Source organism: Capronia epimyces (assembly GCF_000585565.1).
Source record: "Capronia epimyces CBS 606.96 chromosome Unknown aczIQ-supercont1.1, whole genome shotgun sequence".
In the NCBI taxonomy this organism is placed as follows: domain Eukaryota; kingdom Fungi; phylum Ascomycota; class Eurotiomycetes; order Chaetothyriales; family Herpotrichiellaceae; genus Capronia; species Capronia epimyces.
The window spans coordinates 2,911,230-2,928,725 of NW_006912904.1; the positions used below are offsets into that span (position 1 = coordinate 2,911,230).

At 51.3% G+C, this 17,496-nt stretch overlaps 6 protein-coding genes across 6 annotated transcripts; 3 read left to right on the forward strand and 3 right to left on the reverse strand.

The window, feature by feature from the left end:
• Positions 1 to 3,451: 3,451 nt before the first annotated feature.
• Positions 3,452 to 4,033, reverse strand: A1O3_01070 (uncharacterized protein; the record flags this gene model as incomplete). Its single annotated transcript, XM_007731218.1, has 1 exon — positions 3,452 to 4,033. The coding sequence occupies one exon, from the start codon at positions 4,031 to 4,033 to the stop codon at positions 3,452 to 3,454; it is 582 nt and encodes a 193-aa protein (XP_007729408.1).
• A 1,038-nt stretch (positions 4,034 to 5,071) lies between these two features.
• On the reverse strand, positions 5,072 to 5,774 carry A1O3_01071 (uncharacterized protein; the record flags this gene model as incomplete). The annotated part of the gene is made up of 2 exons (XM_007731219.1): positions 5,072 to 5,563; positions 5,613 to 5,774. The coding sequence occupies 2 exons, from the start codon at positions 5,772 to 5,774 to the stop codon at positions 5,072 to 5,074; spliced, it is 654 nt and encodes a 217-aa protein (XP_007729409.1).
• A 752-nt stretch (positions 5,775 to 6,526) lies between these two features.
• Positions 6,527 to 8,467, reverse strand: A1O3_01072 (uncharacterized protein; the record flags this gene model as incomplete). The annotated part of the gene is made up of 1 exon (XM_007731220.1): positions 6,527 to 8,467. The coding sequence occupies one exon, from the start codon at positions 8,465 to 8,467 to the stop codon at positions 6,527 to 6,529; it is 1,941 nt and encodes a 646-aa protein (XP_007729410.1).
• Positions 8,468 to 9,458: 991 nt separating this feature from the next.
• On the forward strand, positions 9,459 to 11,477 carry A1O3_01073 (uncharacterized protein; the record flags this gene model as incomplete). The annotated part of the gene is made up of 5 exons (XM_007731221.1): positions 9,459 to 9,478; positions 9,549 to 9,674; positions 9,725 to 9,756; positions 9,806 to 9,891; positions 9,942 to 11,477. The coding sequence occupies 5 exons, from the start codon at positions 9,459 to 9,461 to the stop codon at positions 11,475 to 11,477; spliced, it is 1,800 nt and encodes a 599-aa protein (XP_007729411.1).
• A 465-nt stretch (positions 11,478 to 11,942) lies between these two features.
• Positions 11,943 to 13,773, forward strand: A1O3_01074 (uncharacterized protein; the record flags this gene model as incomplete). The annotated part of the gene is made up of 4 exons (XM_007731222.1): positions 11,943 to 11,973; positions 12,028 to 12,658; positions 12,717 to 13,000; positions 13,049 to 13,773. 4 exons carry the CDS (start codon positions 11,943 to 11,945, stop codon positions 13,771 to 13,773), a joined length of 1,671 nt encoding a protein of 556 aa, XP_007729412.1.
• Positions 13,774 to 15,039: 1,266 nt separating this feature from the next.
• On the forward strand, positions 15,040 to 16,063 carry A1O3_01075 (uncharacterized protein; the record flags this gene model as incomplete). Its single annotated transcript, XM_007731223.1, has 3 exons — positions 15,040 to 15,514; positions 15,589 to 15,828; positions 15,885 to 16,063. 3 exons carry the CDS (start codon positions 15,040 to 15,042, stop codon positions 16,061 to 16,063), a joined length of 894 nt encoding a protein of 297 aa, XP_007729413.1.
• Positions 16,064 to 17,496: the final 1,433 nt, after the last annotated feature.

Sequence of the window (17,496 nt, forward strand, 5' to 3'; positions counted from 1 at the left end):
CATCTCCTCCACGGACTTTCCTCCCCGATCGCCTGGGCAAGTGGGTTTGCTAGGTGCGCTGCCCTCCCCGGAATCTGCATACTTGTCCCCAAGAGGGAAAGTGTGCGAGTGCCTGCCCCAATCACTTTCCCTTCAATCTGCGTCTTACTGTCCCTTAGCAAGGGGATGTTAGTGCCCCCCAAACACAATACGGAGTACCTACCTAGGGGCCTTACTACCTAGTACCTGCCGAACCGTATTACTGAAACAGAACATTCTATCTGTATGCTCGGGCAGCTTTCTAGTGATTAGTAGATATGAAATGATAGAGCTGAGATCCGACAGGTACACGTGAGTGCAGACCGGCTATCTAGACTAACTGGACGGATACTACCTCTAGTATTGCCATGTGTACCGTCCTGGAAGAAGATTACCTATAGGTACCTAGCTCAGTGCCTTGTATGTAAAATCGTCAGAGCAGCAATCTTCCACTCCATAATGACCATAATAATAATAATCCCAATTTACTCTGCACTGTGGTTTCTCCTTTTCTTCCTCAGCATTAATCTCTCTCCCTTCTTGGCGCCCCTGTCCCTCCATCCGCCTGCATTGTATGATTATCAGATCTTCACTGTGATCTTTGCCCACCAAGTACTAGCAGCAATAATCACAATGGTTCCTTCGCCTTCGCCTCTCGCTAGATGGTTTCCAATTTCCTTTGGAGCCAGCCCACGCTCCTTCGCGCCACAGCCTTACCACCCAGATCACTTTGAATCAGCTAGCAAGGCCCCTCTTTAGGGATGTCGTCGCTTAGGTATTATTACAAGCGCCTACGTTGAGACAAATACGTACACCATATAATTCAGTACGCGTACGCGTACGTACGTGTCTTGTACTCGTGTTCTCCCAGGACCGAAAAACCCCAGTCGCGCTCGCTGCGATCTGTAAACGACAATGTCGCTTGGACACAGAATGGATGTGTACTCCTTCCGTGGACCGAGGCTTTATTGGATGATTATGACTTCTGGAAAAGGGCGTACATTTGTCGGGTATTCACTTAGTTTACATTCGACCTTTCCCATTACAGAGCCCAGAGCTCGTGGCTGGCTGATAGACACGAAGCACCAGTACTGCTGCCAATCGGTGGTGGGGAAGGCTATCTCAAAACAGCTCTTTTCACTCAGTCTCCAACTCAGTCCTGAGTCTTGAACTTGTTGCAGTAGTCCGTTCTTGGCTTTGTTGGTAGCTCCCATGACCGCGTGCGTTTAACTATGCATGGGGATGTGATGCCACGCCTGGTCTCGTCTGGCTCTGGGTCCGGCGAGAGTGATAACCGAGATACTGATAAGTACCCAGTAGTATCCGTACTCGTGCTAATCATCAAAACGTGGAATCCTGCCATGGTCTTGACTCTTGACTCTCGAGTCTTGACCCTCCCCCCACAGGCGGGCCGAGAAGTCTGCCTTGGTGGATGCTTAAGGCTGGAAGCCACGCCACCGCACGCCGAGAGCCTGATGAGCCCTGCCGTGAGGCTGTCGGCGGATCGAAGCTCCGTGGTGCGCTTTCAATACTGAACATGTAACGACGGACATCAAACTCTCGAGGCTTGACGGCAATCATCATGGATGGTGCCTAAACGCACCCCTGTGTGGACTCAATCGACGGGGGAGGAGGTCAAGGCATCCCGGTTGCTGACTGTGGAATGCAGTCACACTAGACTCTGAAACGGCTTTAGTCCGCCGACTAACAATCTATAAAAAGATCTCAGCCAAAGGGCAGAACCCGATGCCGGAATATCCGACCCCAATGTCATGTGCTCGGGAGATTTTCGATGATGCGTCGACGCCTCGACAATGATAATCATGAAAGTATGACTTGGGTATTCCATCTAAGAGGTTGGTTTTTCTCCGAGTGGGCATTAAGGTATCCGTACGGATTCCGGCTGACGGTGAGCCACATACATACCAGGTATCCCCTTCGACGGACGCACCTGGGTTGGCCTTACAAAGTCATGCCCGAAGCTTACAAGGTTCAAGGCTGCATATTCAGTGTTCACTGAACGAGGCATATAAGCCGCATGGGTAGCCCTAGACTCCATTCACACGGTGTTGGTCCAATCCGTGTTAATGGAGCAGGAGAAAGGCGAATTTTTGAAGCTCTGAAATCTGAACACGGTGTACTACTATACGTAGGTACATATTCTCCCGTGTGCTCAGACCAGCTGCTGGAGATATTTCGAGGAAAACTTGTACAGGGTATGTATTCAAAGGGGGCCGGGGTCATCCCAGTCTGACTGCATGGCCGCCCGCGCCCTAGACAGGGAGAAAAGCCTGAGTATGCCGCATTGCAAGCTGCTCATGACGTTGTCGACGCTCGTGTCATCTTCATGTCAATTGTCCTTGAGTCAACGAAGCTGGTGGCTGGACACCCATCTCTGACTTCACTCGAGACTGTCAAGTGTGCGCTAAGTCCCTGAACTCGACAGCTTTCCTCTCCACCAAATATCGATAACTAGCCGCATTGTGCGACTGCTCTTTTTCAGACGACATAGCATCTCAATTTCCTTGCACGTCCAGTCCGAGTATGGGACTTATCGTGCGATACCAGTATAGGCCGTTGCTTGTCTGGTCGTGCTTTGATCCCATTGCATGACAGTTTTCCCGCTCTTGATACAAGTCCTCCTGGCTCCATGACGTGGCGCGCTGCGCTCCAAACATGTATGTTCTTGGCTGGCACTAGCGGACCTCTCTTCTGAAGAGATCACGAGGTCACCCCACAGCAGAACGGTATCTGCGTTGACTATCGATGGTGGCTGAATTTGCGAGACATGGGACCGCTCAACTTACTCATAGACTTGAAGCAAGCTTTGACATGTTCAGAACATCGTTGCTTATTCTGTGGTGATCGGGAGCACAGGGCTCCTGCAACCATTCCACTCCCAACTCCCCGGTACCCGAATAAATTTGAGTACGGTTCCCAGCCACCTCGATTCCGCTCCAGTCTCCAGCTTAGTTCGCCATACAAGATCTTGTCTGAAGGCTGTTCATGTTATTGGCGGTACTCCTGCAGAAGCGACCTTGTCATAAAACTTACCCATTTGGTCGTGGAAAGTTGATGGTGTAGCATTGACCTTGAATTCCTTTAGTACCGAGTTACCTCGACTGTATTCTTTCCGGCAGGCTGGCCGCTCAAATCTTTATCGCCGCAAAAGTCACCCAAAGGCGTGATCGGTTGGCATGAAGTGTTAATGCTTGTAGAAGTAGCCCTGAACGCTGTGCGAAGACCACAATGGGCCGTAGATCCCACAGAAAAACAAAATCTCCAGCCTCGGCCGCTCAAATAGAGCATTGCCTGAACGTGTCTTCAGCCTGAACGGGTGTTGAGAGTAGTGAACTTGTAGGAGAAGTTGGTAGATTTTCAGATGCAATGCGCGTCCTATAGACAGACAACGGACGAACGACAGCCCGTCGCATTACTTCGTTTGTATGATGTTGCCTTTCGCGTCTCTGTCCTTGTTCGCCCGCCAAACACCTTCTTGCACTTCGCCAGTGTCAGCAAACCACTCTCTCTTCCAGATTTCAGCCCTTGCTTTGACCCTCTCCAAGATCTCTTCCGCACCCTTCCAGCCACTCTCACGATGCCCGCTGCTCACCACAACAGCGATACTCTCCTCCTCGACCTTGACTTCCCCCAGACGGTGGACTATCACTATTTTTTCAAGTCCGTGTTTTTTTTGTACGTCTTCGGCAATGGCGTACAGAGATTTAAGGGCAAGGGACGGGTAAGCTGAGTATGACAGCCGTGATACCGGCCGGGAGTCGAAGTTATTGCGAGTAGTGCCCAAAAAGAGCACGTTGGCACCTGCAGTAGGCGAGCGAGTGAAGCGGAGGTAGGTCGGAATGTCCAGAGGATCGTAGACTAACGAGATGTGGATTGTCTCTGACGAGAGAATTTGTGGAAAGTTGGCCGGGTCGAGGATCGAAGAGCTCGATGTCTGTGGCTTTGAGAGAGGATCGGTCCCATTGGCAATAGGAGATGAGATTCCTGTGGGCATTTCTGCGGTGTTGCCAACCAACAAACGCAGAGGTTGTTCTTTGTTTCAACTGCTGAAGACGCTTCATTAGGACCACCAGGACACCATGACTCTACGCGTCTCTGATCGACCGACAAAACTTGCAGGATACCTAGGTAGGTACGGCAAATATTGCAGGCACAGCAGTTGAGATACTTGCCTTTTGGTAGTCTGGCAGTATTGGAAGTCGAAAGTCACAGCGCAGCCTACCCACCTTTGAGTGGTACGTCATTCAAGGACCTTTTAGTTGTGCAGTACGGAGTACTCGTAGCTGATGAGACGCCCGTTTGCTTGCAGTTGCTGCCGTGAATTCATCGCCTCATCGAAAGGAAAGGTCCGGAGAGCATCCTGTCATTCGCTACTACGAATGCTCCATTGCATTCCACTTCCACTCCAAATCTGCTTGAAATGCATCTTCCTCACGCCTCAACTGGAGCCACGTCCTCTCTTCACCGCCTCTTTTTTTCGTCCGACCTTTCCACTCATACCAACCCTGTGCGCAAATTGTCTGTCTAAATGCTCCCCTGCAGTGCCTTTCTCCTTCTGAGGCAATCCACTTGCCTAATGGAGAACTTCATCCCCCAGCAATACAATTGAAGGGGCTGGAATGCAACAGGATTGGGTGGTCGATGTATGCAAGATGTGAGACGGCGTGATCGTGAACGCCATGACTAGATCAAGGCTCGTATACCCGGAATCTCTTTTCTTCTTGCCCTTGTTGTTGGTACATCTATTTTCTTGTATGGCAACATTCAAGTACATCTTCTATGAAGTGGAGTTGATACAGACCCGTAACCTAACACGAGAACCGCCGCCATACTACATCAATGACAAGTCTTGCCCAAAATTTTGTCTTTGCCGCACACGCACATTATCATTGAGTTAAAGGGCCAGTATGGTGGTGGTCATGACTGATGGCATGGCAGTACTGGAAGCCCGCCGGGCCCGCGCCCTTGATTCACCGTCTTAGGAAACAGTGTTGCCAGCGCGTACGCCATGACCGCGAGGTTTGCAATTTTTTCATTTGGTGGCGCTCGAAGGAGACTGCTTCTCGCTGAGATATGGAAGAAGCGTTCTGTCGATGGGCTTGCCTTCTTTCTTCCAATCCCGAACGTGCTGGAGCACAATCGCTGCGGCACTCTCGGGCGTATCTTGTCTGCCAATACACTCCACAAAGTCACCCTCCGGGTCCATCACATAAAAATAGATGCTGTGATCCACCAAGTAATCTTCTTCGCCCGGCGTCAACTCGGGGGGCGTGGAGAAATATACTCGGTATTGTTTGCATACATCTTTTGTCTGCTGCCAGGTGCCAGCCAGACCCAATATCGCAGGGTGAAATTCGGCAAGGTAGGCCCGGAGGACTTCTGGAGTATCACGGTTGGGATCGCAAGAGATGAAGATAGGCCGCACCGAGTTTGGCTCCCTCTCTTGTATGATGTCGAGGGCTTCCCCCATCTTGTCGAGTTCGTCGGGGCAAATATCTGGACAGTGGCTGAATCCGAAATATATCTGCGAAACCATGTGAGCGAGGCACTCCGGGAGCGAGACTATCACTAACCAAAGAATATTTTCCTAATAGGTCCTTCTCGGTGAAGTCATTCCCGTTGACGTCTTTCAATGTGAAAGGACCGCCAACTTTCGGCTTGCCATAGCCTTTGCTCATTTCCACAATTCTTTTTCGTTCCAACCTCGCCTTTTCATATTGGAAGTAAAACACCATTGCCGCGCCTATGCTAACAAACAAAGCCGCTGATCTAAATGAGAATGGCTGTCTCAGAAAGTCAGACAGGGCGAGGACGTACCGCGGACTAGAATACGTACGCCTGTTTGGTGGTACAACTTGTCCCCAGCTCTAAGCCTGGGATTCGACGACGAGAATTGTCGGGTCTGTAGGCATTGTGACGATACAGTCTGTCGCCGTGCAGGTCGAGCCGTCCTTGAAAGTGGTCTGACGATAGGATATGCTTCGCAGTGTCCGCACTTAGAAGTAAAAGACTGTATAGTAAGCCGGCGTATGGCTTGACGCACGGGAGTCATTCGTGCGGACATGTTGGCATTGGGTTATTGGGCAGGTTCGATATTGTCGAGGCTGCTGGTAGAATTATAAATTCAGAGCAACGGTCCAGGCGAGTCGCAGTTTGCGGAGGTCGACATACGGCGGACCATATGGCACGTTAGGCGCAATATATGTGAACAACTTCGCCGCAAAGGGCGACATCGAGGAACGTAATGACACCGACAGCGACAATATATCGGGCAGGAAGGAAACCGTGTCTATGCCGTCTCCAAGACGTCGTAGGTTGCTCTCTTTACCTTCTTGATACTACGCTCAGCATATCAGGATGGCTGGCTTAGTAAATTACTGTACGGAGTATTGATTAGAAGATATCGTTGGCATGTTCTGGTCTCCTTTTTCTGACTGCAGAGGTAATCCAACGTGTACATATCAAGCATAATTAATCAACAATAACATTATCCCAAGAATCTCTCGAGCCTTTCCCTCACAGCAAGCCACCGGCCATTGCGCGGTTGTGAGTGAGTTTTTGCATCCAGAACCCTAACGGTCTCAATGACTCGCTGAGATTTGACTTGCTCTTCGTTGAAGAAGCTGCCGTGGAGTCCGTAGCTCACCCGATGCATCAGGTAAACACGCCCAACAACGGTTTTCATATCCTTTGCGTCGATGATCCATAATTCGCTCACGGCGTCTGATCGACAATCGCCCCGTGAGTCAAGCTGAGATTCATCAAAGACATATGTCAACAGCCAGCCGTCATCCTCAATCATGCTATTGTGTCTAGGGACAAATCGCGGCTCCTGGGCATAGTATCCTGAAGGCATGCGAAAGATGGATATCGGATCGTGTCGGTCTTTCGTGGCAAGGATTTCTTCGACGGAACGCAAGTCGACGCATCCGGTGACGGGCAGCACCGTGGGATCTTTCGTGCCTCTTTTGATTAGTATCTCGGCATCGATCTTGACGAGACAATCAATTTTGACTGCTCGGCCCAGAGCAGCACTGAAAGAGCCTTCAGAGCTTGAGCATCCATAGATATATTTGGCCTCACTCATTGCTCTGTCCTCCCGCGTGCTCGGGAACTCAAATGAGATTGCGCTTAAGGCAAACTGATGATTGATAATGTTGCGGGTTGGCTCGGTGAGAGAAAACTGGTAGAAGTATAGGCGGCACTGATCTTCTCTATGTTCGGTGTCGATAGAGGATGAACAGGGTACGGCTACGTCGCCAGCAGAAAAGACCAGCGAAGCTGAAATTAATCGACATACCAGCATGTTGACAACGGTGGTCCTGACCTGGCCTGCCGTTTTGTCTGTCAATTGTTCGGCCCAAGTATTCGCAGTATGGAAAATACAACATGCATCCGTCTCGAACCACCGTATCTGTTGAGGCCGATATCTGGGAAAGATGCCAAAACGAGACGTACATGATGGATTGTAGTCCACCACAGGTCTATTCTTTGCAAGGTTTAAGGGATCCAGGGATAAAGGGAGGTCCATGATGACCGTGTAGTGTAAAGAAACACCAAAGTCGTGCATCATCTTGGCTGACGTGATGCCTGGAACAGGGACGCTGAGAATCCTAGTTTGCGCGTCGCCTGTTGTGGAGGGGAGAGTAGACGGGTGGGCTGTAGGTATTACTGAATAGTGCACATATGGAGGTGTAAAGGTCGAGTGAAAGAGTACCAGCTCTCCCGTCCTTGGATCGACTCGGGGATGTGCGGTGGTCCATTCTTTCATGAATCCTAGCAGACCTTTACCTCCAAATCCGGGGCCATCTTCGCCCCCAAGCTCCCCTTCAGCTTTCTTTCCGTTGTACCAGCCAATCGTCTCAAGCCCGGGAAGGGCGACGCGCATGGGGGGTCCTGATTCGCAAGTGGCAAGTGCGCGTCCATCATGAAATATTATGCCAGTATTTGCGACGCTAATTTTCTTGATGGCTTGTATTGAACCTTGTAGCCGAGATAGTAGTACGAGTAATATGGTTCGCAAAACGAGGAGGACAATGTTGTAGAATGATGAAAGAGGATCGACGAGGGTAGCTATACTAGGTAGAACAGGCGTCTGAAGGTAGTTGCAGGAGATGCCAAAGAGAAAAACGTCAGTAAGAACATATTGATTGACGAACTCGGGCCGCACTCCGTCCGCGGTCCTTGTGAATGCCACACCACTTAGCATTCCGTCGCCGTCAAACCAATGGGCATCTCGGCCAAGGTCCTCATTCAGCACAGGGTTGCCGCCGTTGCGCACATACTCGCCCCCGTGAAGCTCTTCGGGGATTGTGCCTGAATATTTGCAAGGCGTCAATGGTTGGGTCTGGCGCACAGGAGCAAAGTTGCCGCTGAGATACGGATGTGGCTGGTTTCTCTGGCGCGTCCGAGGGTGCAAAATACGCATCGTTTCTGAAAAGAACGTTCACATTGGGATTTGAAGAATATGTGAACCACCGACATAAGGAAGGCTGGACAATACCTGAGGCAAAGAGAGGGCTAGCAAGACAGGATGTTCGGCGAACCCTCGCCTCGGTGGTATGATGTAGTGTGAGCTTGGAAGCAGTATGCTTGCCGAAATGGCGGTCTTTGTTTCAGAGAGGCCCGGTCTACGGAACGATTTCCAGAGATGCAGAGATGAGGAACTCACATGTCAAGGAAGAAGCGGAGATTTCCACATGTAGTGAGGTAGCCATGACTGCTACTAAAGAATGGGGGGTTACTCCGGGGGAACATCATTACCCAGAGCTTCAGGTCGCAGGAGGATGAGGAGGAGGCATTAGAGCTCGATCGAGAGAGCAGACAGCAGTTGCCTGGATCGTTGAAGCCAGTACTGACAATTGACGCGTCGCGCGCCGCGCGACAGTGGACGCGGGCACGGCAAAAAGTCTATGTCGTCATGAAGACGTCTCCTCCACGGGATCGTCTGCCAAGCATAATATGCTGCTGCTTTTAGTAGCGAATTGGTTCTGCGCATGGCCACCCTCCTGCCAACAGCCTTGCCCTCTATTACTACACATACTATCTACCTACTATTTAGATTCTATGACAGAGCCTCTGTGGCTTGAGTTCTCAGCCCCCAGCCCCCCTGCGCAGTCGTTATCTTCCATCACTAGCACTACACTAGGTTATCGATCGCGTCATGACGTGCATACCGCCAGTTTCTCTGGCGCCCATGAAAATGTCTCCTCCCCCAATCTTGCAAGAGCCTATCCAAACCTTCCGCTGTCTGAATCACTCCGAAGCATCGTACCGTCTCTGAATTCTCGCTGGGTTACTGACCATTTTGGATACTGACTGCCATATGGCCATTCCGGCAACCCTGCCTTGATCCATCAGTCCTTGACCGTGCTCATTCTGCTTGCTGCAAGCAACGGGCGCTTTCCAAGTCAAGTCCGATGTACGATTATGCTCAGGTGTATGTTGCTCTAGTATCCTTGAGATACATTTGTTCTGCATCGTACTTACCTTTGTATTGTCAACAACAGCCATGTCTTGTACACCATCCCCCCGGCTATAGCTTTGACTATAGTCCTTGGGCCCCTTTTTACTCGGCGGGACATCTTCAAACTTGGTTTCCTACTGGCAGTGGCTGTCACGTATACCATTCCATGGTACGCCGGGAAAGTGCCTCAATCTTGCCTAAATACTGATACTTGTTTAGGGACTCCTACCTCATCAGAACTGGAGTTTGGAGTATGTGAAAAACGTCCTGGCCAGCCTTCAAGACACTTACTGCTCCCAGCCTATCCCTCAGATGTCATTCTGGGACCAAAACTGTTTGACATCCCCGCCGAAGAGTTGTTTTTCTTCGTGATTCAAACATATATCGTTAGTATGCCGGCTTCAACTTGGGACTTCTATTTCTTACTGTGTAACAGACGACATGCTTGCAGATCCTATCGAACAAATCAGTAGTTACTGCAACCTTTTTGCGTAATGAAGAGGATCGTCGAGATGCAGTTGGTAGGTCGTTAAAGAACTGGAAATGTGCAGGCCAAATCATTTTCGGACTGTGCTCGGTATTACCGATTGTTGCGCACGGCGGCCAGTCCACAGGTACATATATGAAGCTTATTCTTGGATGGTCTGCCCCTGTTCTGTTGGTGCTCTGGACCTTTGCCTATCAGCTCCTCGTCGCGTTACCCTGGACCAAGACATGGTTGCCGGTATTCATCCCGACTCTCTACCTCTGGGTCATTGACACGCTCGCTCTACGCAGAGGCACCTGGTGTATCGAGTCGGACACTAAGCTTGGTATCCAAGTATGGCCTCACCTCGATATTGAAGAAGCCGTCTTCTTCTTGGTCACAAATACTCTGGTCGTTTGGGGTTCATTTGCTTACGACAACGCCGTTGCGGTACTGGATGCCTTTCCTGATCTATTTCCCTCCGTGGCAGGCACACCGTCCCCTGCCAGTTTGCTGCAAGCTCTCTTCCTGCCTACGTCAGAATATGACACAGCGCGCATTCAAAGTCTTCAAAATGCGTTAGCAGTCCTTGCACGGAAAAGTCGATCTTTCTATTTGGCATCCGGTGTCTTTACTGGACGGCTGAGGATAGACCTAATCTTGCTGTACGCATTCTGCAGAATTGCTGACGATTTGATTGATGATGCACCATCGTCAGAGGAGGGAGATATGTGGGTGCAACATTTTTCCAATTTCCTGGACTCGGTTTACTCCACCGAGCATGACCCAGAACGTTTTGAGCAGGCGCTTGCCCCTTTCCCGGCCAAAGCCCAGTCCATCCTGGTATCTCTGCCTACCAGCAAATTGCCACCAGAGCCACTGTACTCACTTCTCGATGGCTTCCGTATTGATCAGCAGTTCCTGAGAGGAGGGCCGCAACAGGGTCTACCCATACAGACCTTCAGCAACCTCGAGCGATATGCATCGTGTGTGGCAGCGACAATTGGCGAGTTGTGTTTGAGTTTGGTCTACCAGCATAACCCAGACCGGCTCACAGACGAGGCAGTCCAACAAAAGTGTCTAGCAGCTGGCGGGCAAATGGGAAGAGCTTTGCAGTATGTCAACATTGTCCGGGATGTTGCCACCGATGCCCAAGGCGGGAGGTGCTATATCCCAAACGAATGGTTCAGCAACCCGTCGGCTACTTCTCCTGACATGCACAACCAGGAAGTCGCACATCATCGGAAACTAATTTTGGACATTGCGTTTGATACATATGCTAAGAATCGAGACGCAATCGAAGATCTGCCCCGGTACGCACAAGGTGGTGTCCGCGTTGCTGTGGAGAGCTATATGGAAATCGGGCGGATCCTGCGTGAGCGAATGCAGCAGGGTAAACCCCTAGATTTTACAGGGGGTGGGAAGAAAGGAAGAGCAAGTGTACCAAGATCCAGAAGGATATGGGTAGGCTGGAAGACAATGGCAGGTTGGAGAGGGCCAACTTGATCAGCCTGGAGTATTGTACTATCGATGTATCTCCTATCCAGAGAACTCCGTACCTATATCTGTTTCATACTCAAGACCCTAAGCCCACCCATCGGGGTCCTTTTAAGCCTTAGGCCTCCTAAGCCCCCACGGCCCCCGGTCGCTTGTGCTCGCTGCTCAATGCGGGGATTGGCAGACCAAACGGCCAAATCAACGCAGCATCTCGCATCACATTTTATGGCTTTGTAGTAACTCTATATCATCATCGTTTGACCTACTTCTTCCTTCTCCCGTCATCACCAGGAGAAGTGGCGCCGAGGGTCGAGCTGGGCGAGATGTCCCGCGCCTGGCCAAGACCGCTTCTGTCAATGAAAAGTCATGTTGTCATTGACTTTGTAGACGCACGGCAGCACTTTCAACCATGTGAAAGCCCTTAAATTACCGCCCATCTGGGGCTGTTTGGTTGCCATAGATCAAGCAGACGCTATGGGCAAATCGAAGAACGTGGTGATCGTGGGTAAGATATCGAGGATTGTCCATCTTGTCTGAAACGTCTAACTTGCGTTTGCAGGCGCCGGCGCCGGCGGCATTGCCAGCGCAGCTCGACTCGCCAAAGCAGGCTTCCGAGTGACAGTGTTGGAGAAGAATGATTTCACTGGTGGACGTTGCAGCTTGATTTACGACGGCGGCTATCGGTTCGACCAAGGACCCTCGCTGCTGCTCCTTCCCGACCTCTTTCGCGAAACGTTCACTGACCTCGACACGTCCCTCGAGTCGGAAGGAGTGACGTTGTTCAAATGTGAGCCCAACTACAACGTCTGGTTTCGAGATGGCGAGTGTGTCGAGCTATCCACCGACACGTCGAAGATGAAGAAGACAATCGAGCGATGGGAGGGCAAGGAGGGCTTCGAGCGATACTTGGCTTGGATGCGCGAGGCACACGTTCACTACGAGGCTAGCATCACCCATGTGTTGAGGAAGAACTTTTCCAACATACTGGCCATGGTCAGGCCCAGCTTTTTGCCATACCTGCTCGCCCTGCATCCTTTTGAAAGCATATGGAACCGCGCATCACGGTATTTCATGACTGAGAGACTGAGACGAGCCTTCACTTTCGGAAGCATGTACATGGGTATGAGCCCATTTGAGGCCCCAGGAACGTACAGCCTCCTTCAATATACGGAACTGGCAGAAGGGATATGGTAAGTTTCCCCAGGTTGTTCGTGTCGCTACTTGATGGGCTCATTTATTGATATATAGGTATCCAGAGGGCGGATTTCATCGAGTCCTCGATGCTCTGGTCAAGGTTGGCAAGCGTCTTGGTGCCGAGTTCAGACTCGCCTCGCCTGTGTCGCAGGTGAACATTGATAAATACACGAAGCGGGCGACGGGAGTGACCCTCTCCACTGGAGAGATCATCGCTGCTGACATTGTTCTCGTCAATGCTGATCTCGTCTACGCCTACAACGAGCTGTTACCTCCTTCACCGTCAGCCTCCTCGCTCTCGAAAAGGCCAGCGTCGTGCTCAAGTATCTCGTTCTACTGTGAGTCAGAATCTTTGATATTAGATTCTCCTAGACTGACGGGAAAAGGGTCCATGGACAAGGTCATTCCAGAACTTTATACACATAACGTTTTCTTGGCAGAAGACTATCAGGACAGTTTTGACGACATATTCAAGCGGCAGCAGATTCCGAAGGAGCCCTCCTTTTACGTCAATGTGCCTTCACGTGTCGATCCCAGCGCCGCCCCAGCCGGCCGGGACGGTGTGGTTGTCCTTGTACCATGCGGTCACCTCCTGGAGGGGGAAGCGGATCGAGGCTTGGACCCCAAGAACACCCAAGATTGGGAGGCAATGATATCCAGGGCCCGAACCGCTGTCTTTGAGACAGTGCGCCTGCGCACAGGGGCTGACCTGGAATCACATGTGGTCCACGAGATGGTGAACACGCCAGCGTCGTGGAAGGAAAGCTTCAATCTCGACAAAGGAGCTATCCTAGGACTCAGTCACTCTTTCTTCAATGTCCTCAGCTTCAGGCCCGGCACGAAACACGATGCAATCAATAACCTTTATTTTGTTGGCGCAAGTACTCATCCGGGCACCGGCGTGCCTATTGTCCTTGCCGGCAGCAAAATCACTACTGGACAGATCCTTGACGACTTAGGTATCAGCAAACCGTGGCTCGAGGGAGGTCATAGGCGAAGGATAGTAAGCGATTTGGATTGCCAGGGCGGGAAGCCTCTAGATCTGGCACACACGGTGGCTTTATCGCTTCTGGGACTGATGGTGATACTCTATATCGTCGTACTCAGATAGAAAGAGTCCTCTGGTCTATGATCGCGTCCGCACGAATAGACAGCTAGCATGGTGGGGGAAATTGCTCAGCTTTTTGGATAGAAGAGTGATGATGCATGTCTCGATTAGGTGACTAGGCGGGTAGGTATCATAAAGCGGCAGGGTGTTTATACCCAGGACGGTCAAGCACCTCTCCGAGCTAATGTGAGCTCACCTTTGATCATCACACCCTCCATCCACCACCCACCGACTTGTCGATCACCAGGAAACGACCGGGGAGGCAGAAGGCGAGGCCATTTCTGTCGACTGACATGCGCTCTAACCGTCAACGCCGTGTCACATACAGTCTAGACCTTCGCTCCGAGAGAACGCCATGACTAAAGGCTCAGTCAACTGGCCGCTCCGCCCAGTGCCGGAAGGTGGAGGATGCATGCTGTGTTCCGTCCTTCTGCACGTTCGCTCCTGTTGACAACGGATACGGGCCTCCGTGGCCTTCCCTGGACGAACGAGTCTAGCATCATGCGTTGGTTCATGTGGATGGTGAGTGAATTAACCAATACCCCCTCGACATCCAGACGAAGCCGACCACATCCGAGCCCATGGAAAATCATAGAAAATCCGTGGTTCCTAAGCTCTCCGCTGCCACCAACGACAGACAAATCTCAGACCACCACATCGCGCAAGGCCGTACTAACGGTTAAGCCTATCCTGGTGGTGGGGACGTCCTTCTTGCAAAGCATACTGCCTGGGCCAGTCACAGGCATGTTTCATGTCAGGTTTGTGATGTTCAACTTGAGCAGGGGTTCTTAGGCCGTGCGTTGGCGGCTTGTGAAGTGAACTCCATTTGGAATGGAAATAAGCTCTCAGAGCCTTGCCGCCTAGGTGCCACCCATAACTGAGCAGCTGACCTGGCCCAGCTGGGCAAGTTTGCAGAAGCTTGAGCTTATGCGAGACGTTTTTCAATAAAGGACTCAATCGGCTCGTTGCGGCATCGGAAAAAGCGTCAAGGGGGGTTCTGCTAGCTTCTGCATCAGCAGAGTGTTGCGTCGAGGAGTTTCCTATGTGAGAAGTCAAGGTGTGTGACGACATCACACATCCCTGTGGCTACCGAGTACGTGTTCCGCCGGTATATTATATTAACCCCCTTTCCGGACAGTGTCTACAGTCCATCAAGCTTGACTTCCTCGTCTATACTCACCCTGTTGTCACGAACAACGCCCTCGGATTTATCACTACCAGCAAGAAAGACTCGCACCATTCCGACTCTATACCCACCCGGCCACCAACATGGGTAACCAAGCTCTTCAGATCAACGGCTTCACTAACACCGTCACCACCAACAACCACATCACCACCCGTGGTAGTGACTGGCTTTTCACCGTTTCCGCAGTGTTGGCCTGCTCTGCTTTCGTCGTTATCGGCTTGTCGCTCACCAAAACCCGGGCTCAACGATTGTTTCACTACCTCATTGCGTCCTTCCTCCTCGTTTCCGCCATTGCGTACTTCGCCCAGGGTTCTAACCTTGGCTGGACCGCCATCCAGGTTGAGTTTCCACGAAGTGACCCCAAGGTGGCCGGCACCCTGCGCCAGATATTCTACGTTCGATACATTGACTACTTCATCACCACTCCCTTGGTGCTGACGACGCTACTGTTGTTCTCCGGCCTCCCTACTCCCACCATCCTGTATGTCCTATTTCTGGACGAAATCGCGGTGATCTCGGGCCTGGTTGGCGCCCTAGTCAAGAGCAGCTACAAGTGGGGTATGTATCATTTGGGATCCTGCCCACTCTGCGTAGTTGATAGATACAGGAGGCTAACATTCCCATTTCTCAAGGTTTCTACACTTTCGGCGTTGTCGCGTTCTTGTTCGTCGCCTTCTCTGTGGTCTGGGAGGGCCGAGTATATGCTCGTGCTCTTGGCCAGGACATCCTCAGGAACTACACCCTGGTCAGCAGCTGCCTCATGCTCCTGTGGCTTGTGTATCCTATAGCCTGGGGGGTCAGCGAGGGTGGCAACATTATTGCCCCAGACTCAGAAGCCATCACATATGGTGTCCTTGATATCCTTGCTAAGCGTAAGTTTTGCTGGCCCACAGGTATCCCTGTGCCCATACTGATGTTTTGGATATAGCCGTGTTTGCTGCTCTCTTCCTCTGGAGCATCCGCACCGTCGACCTCACGCGTCTCGGCCTCCACATCCGCGATGGCAGCGTCGCACCCGGTGCTGCCGTTGGCGAGAAGCCGGCCATCCCTGCCAGTGAGCCCGTTGTCGCTCCCGCGGCTGACACCACCACTTCCAATGCAGTGTAAAACAGCCAGCGGCTGGACCACGATGCATCCGCTTGCGAGCCAGTCCTTGAAGCAGAGATTCATTGGCTATCATATCCCCGTTCCGAACGGTGGTTATCAACACTACGTATATTGTTTGCGACAGGTCACTCATTTTAAATGCGCCGGCGGCGGAAGGAGCTGTTACTGAATCGTGATACCCACAGCCCAGTCACTAATACTAATTAACTAATAATGTGTCGGAGTCCGAAGGAGCGGGGGAGTAAGTAGCTATATCACGGAGCCTTGAACCACCACCACGATACCATCTACAAGCACGTGTCTCTGGATGTGATACTATCAGCTGTTGAGATTTTCACAATACCCAAACATATGGGTGTCTGAATTAACATACATTTCAACCATTTGATGCAGTATCGGCATTCATTTTCCCCCTGATCTTAAAGGAGGAGACACGGTGTGTCGTCGAGATTATCGAGGGTTCAGTCTGGACTAGTCGTCAACTTCGAGGGAGGCGCCGGCGCCTGGCTTGTAAAGGGGGCTGGGTGTACGCTTATCTCGAGCCACGTTCCCCAGACTTTCCGCCATAGGGGAACAAGTCATGGACAATTTCTTGGAGTGGGCACTTGATTTATCTTAGCCCGACGAGAATAATCCGACTTCTTCGCCTACAGGAGTCAACTCGCGTTAGTAGTACGGAGTACATACCAGCAGGTTCAATTTCACCAGAGCTTCTACCCGGTCCCCATACGCCGTACGAGTATCCGTATGTCACAGCGCTTGTGTTCTCTGGTGGACCAAGTAGCTAGCTGGACAGTGGGCACATCGATATGGCCAAGTCTGGGAAGGCCTCTAAATGTTGCTGAGCGACAATCGGTTTGATGTCAACCACCCTAGGTTAGTGGTGAAGGGAAGAGATGGGGCCTCGACATCGACCTGAATCTCGACCTCGACGCTCTGTGCGATCAAAATAATTATGCGGTGCTGAGAATCAGTATTTCCGGATAAATCCACACCTGTGATGTGGACTGTGCTGAATGAAGGCACTGCTGGTAAGCAATCATGATACTATTGTAGCTCCAACGGCCGCGAAGCTTGTTGCAGGAACTGCAGGCTTCATCCATGGCCCGTGGGCAGCTTCTGGAACATACTCTGGCTACAAGACGATGCATAGAACGCAGGGCCCCGTGCAGTTAAGTTGCTGTAGCACTGTTAGCACTGCAGTGACGCCAAGCACAATGCAAGCGAAATCTCAGTTGGGCTCCGAATTTGAAATGCGGCCCGCATCAAACTTGGACCACCAGGAACCTGCACAGACTGTCACCATCTCTGCTATCTTCTGTGTAGTGTGTGCTGTATACCTACGTACTACTGTATCCGTACACTGTACAGATGTCTACCTACTCGTACTCAGGTGGCCAGATCAGAAACGAGAAGAAAATCGTCTCCACCAG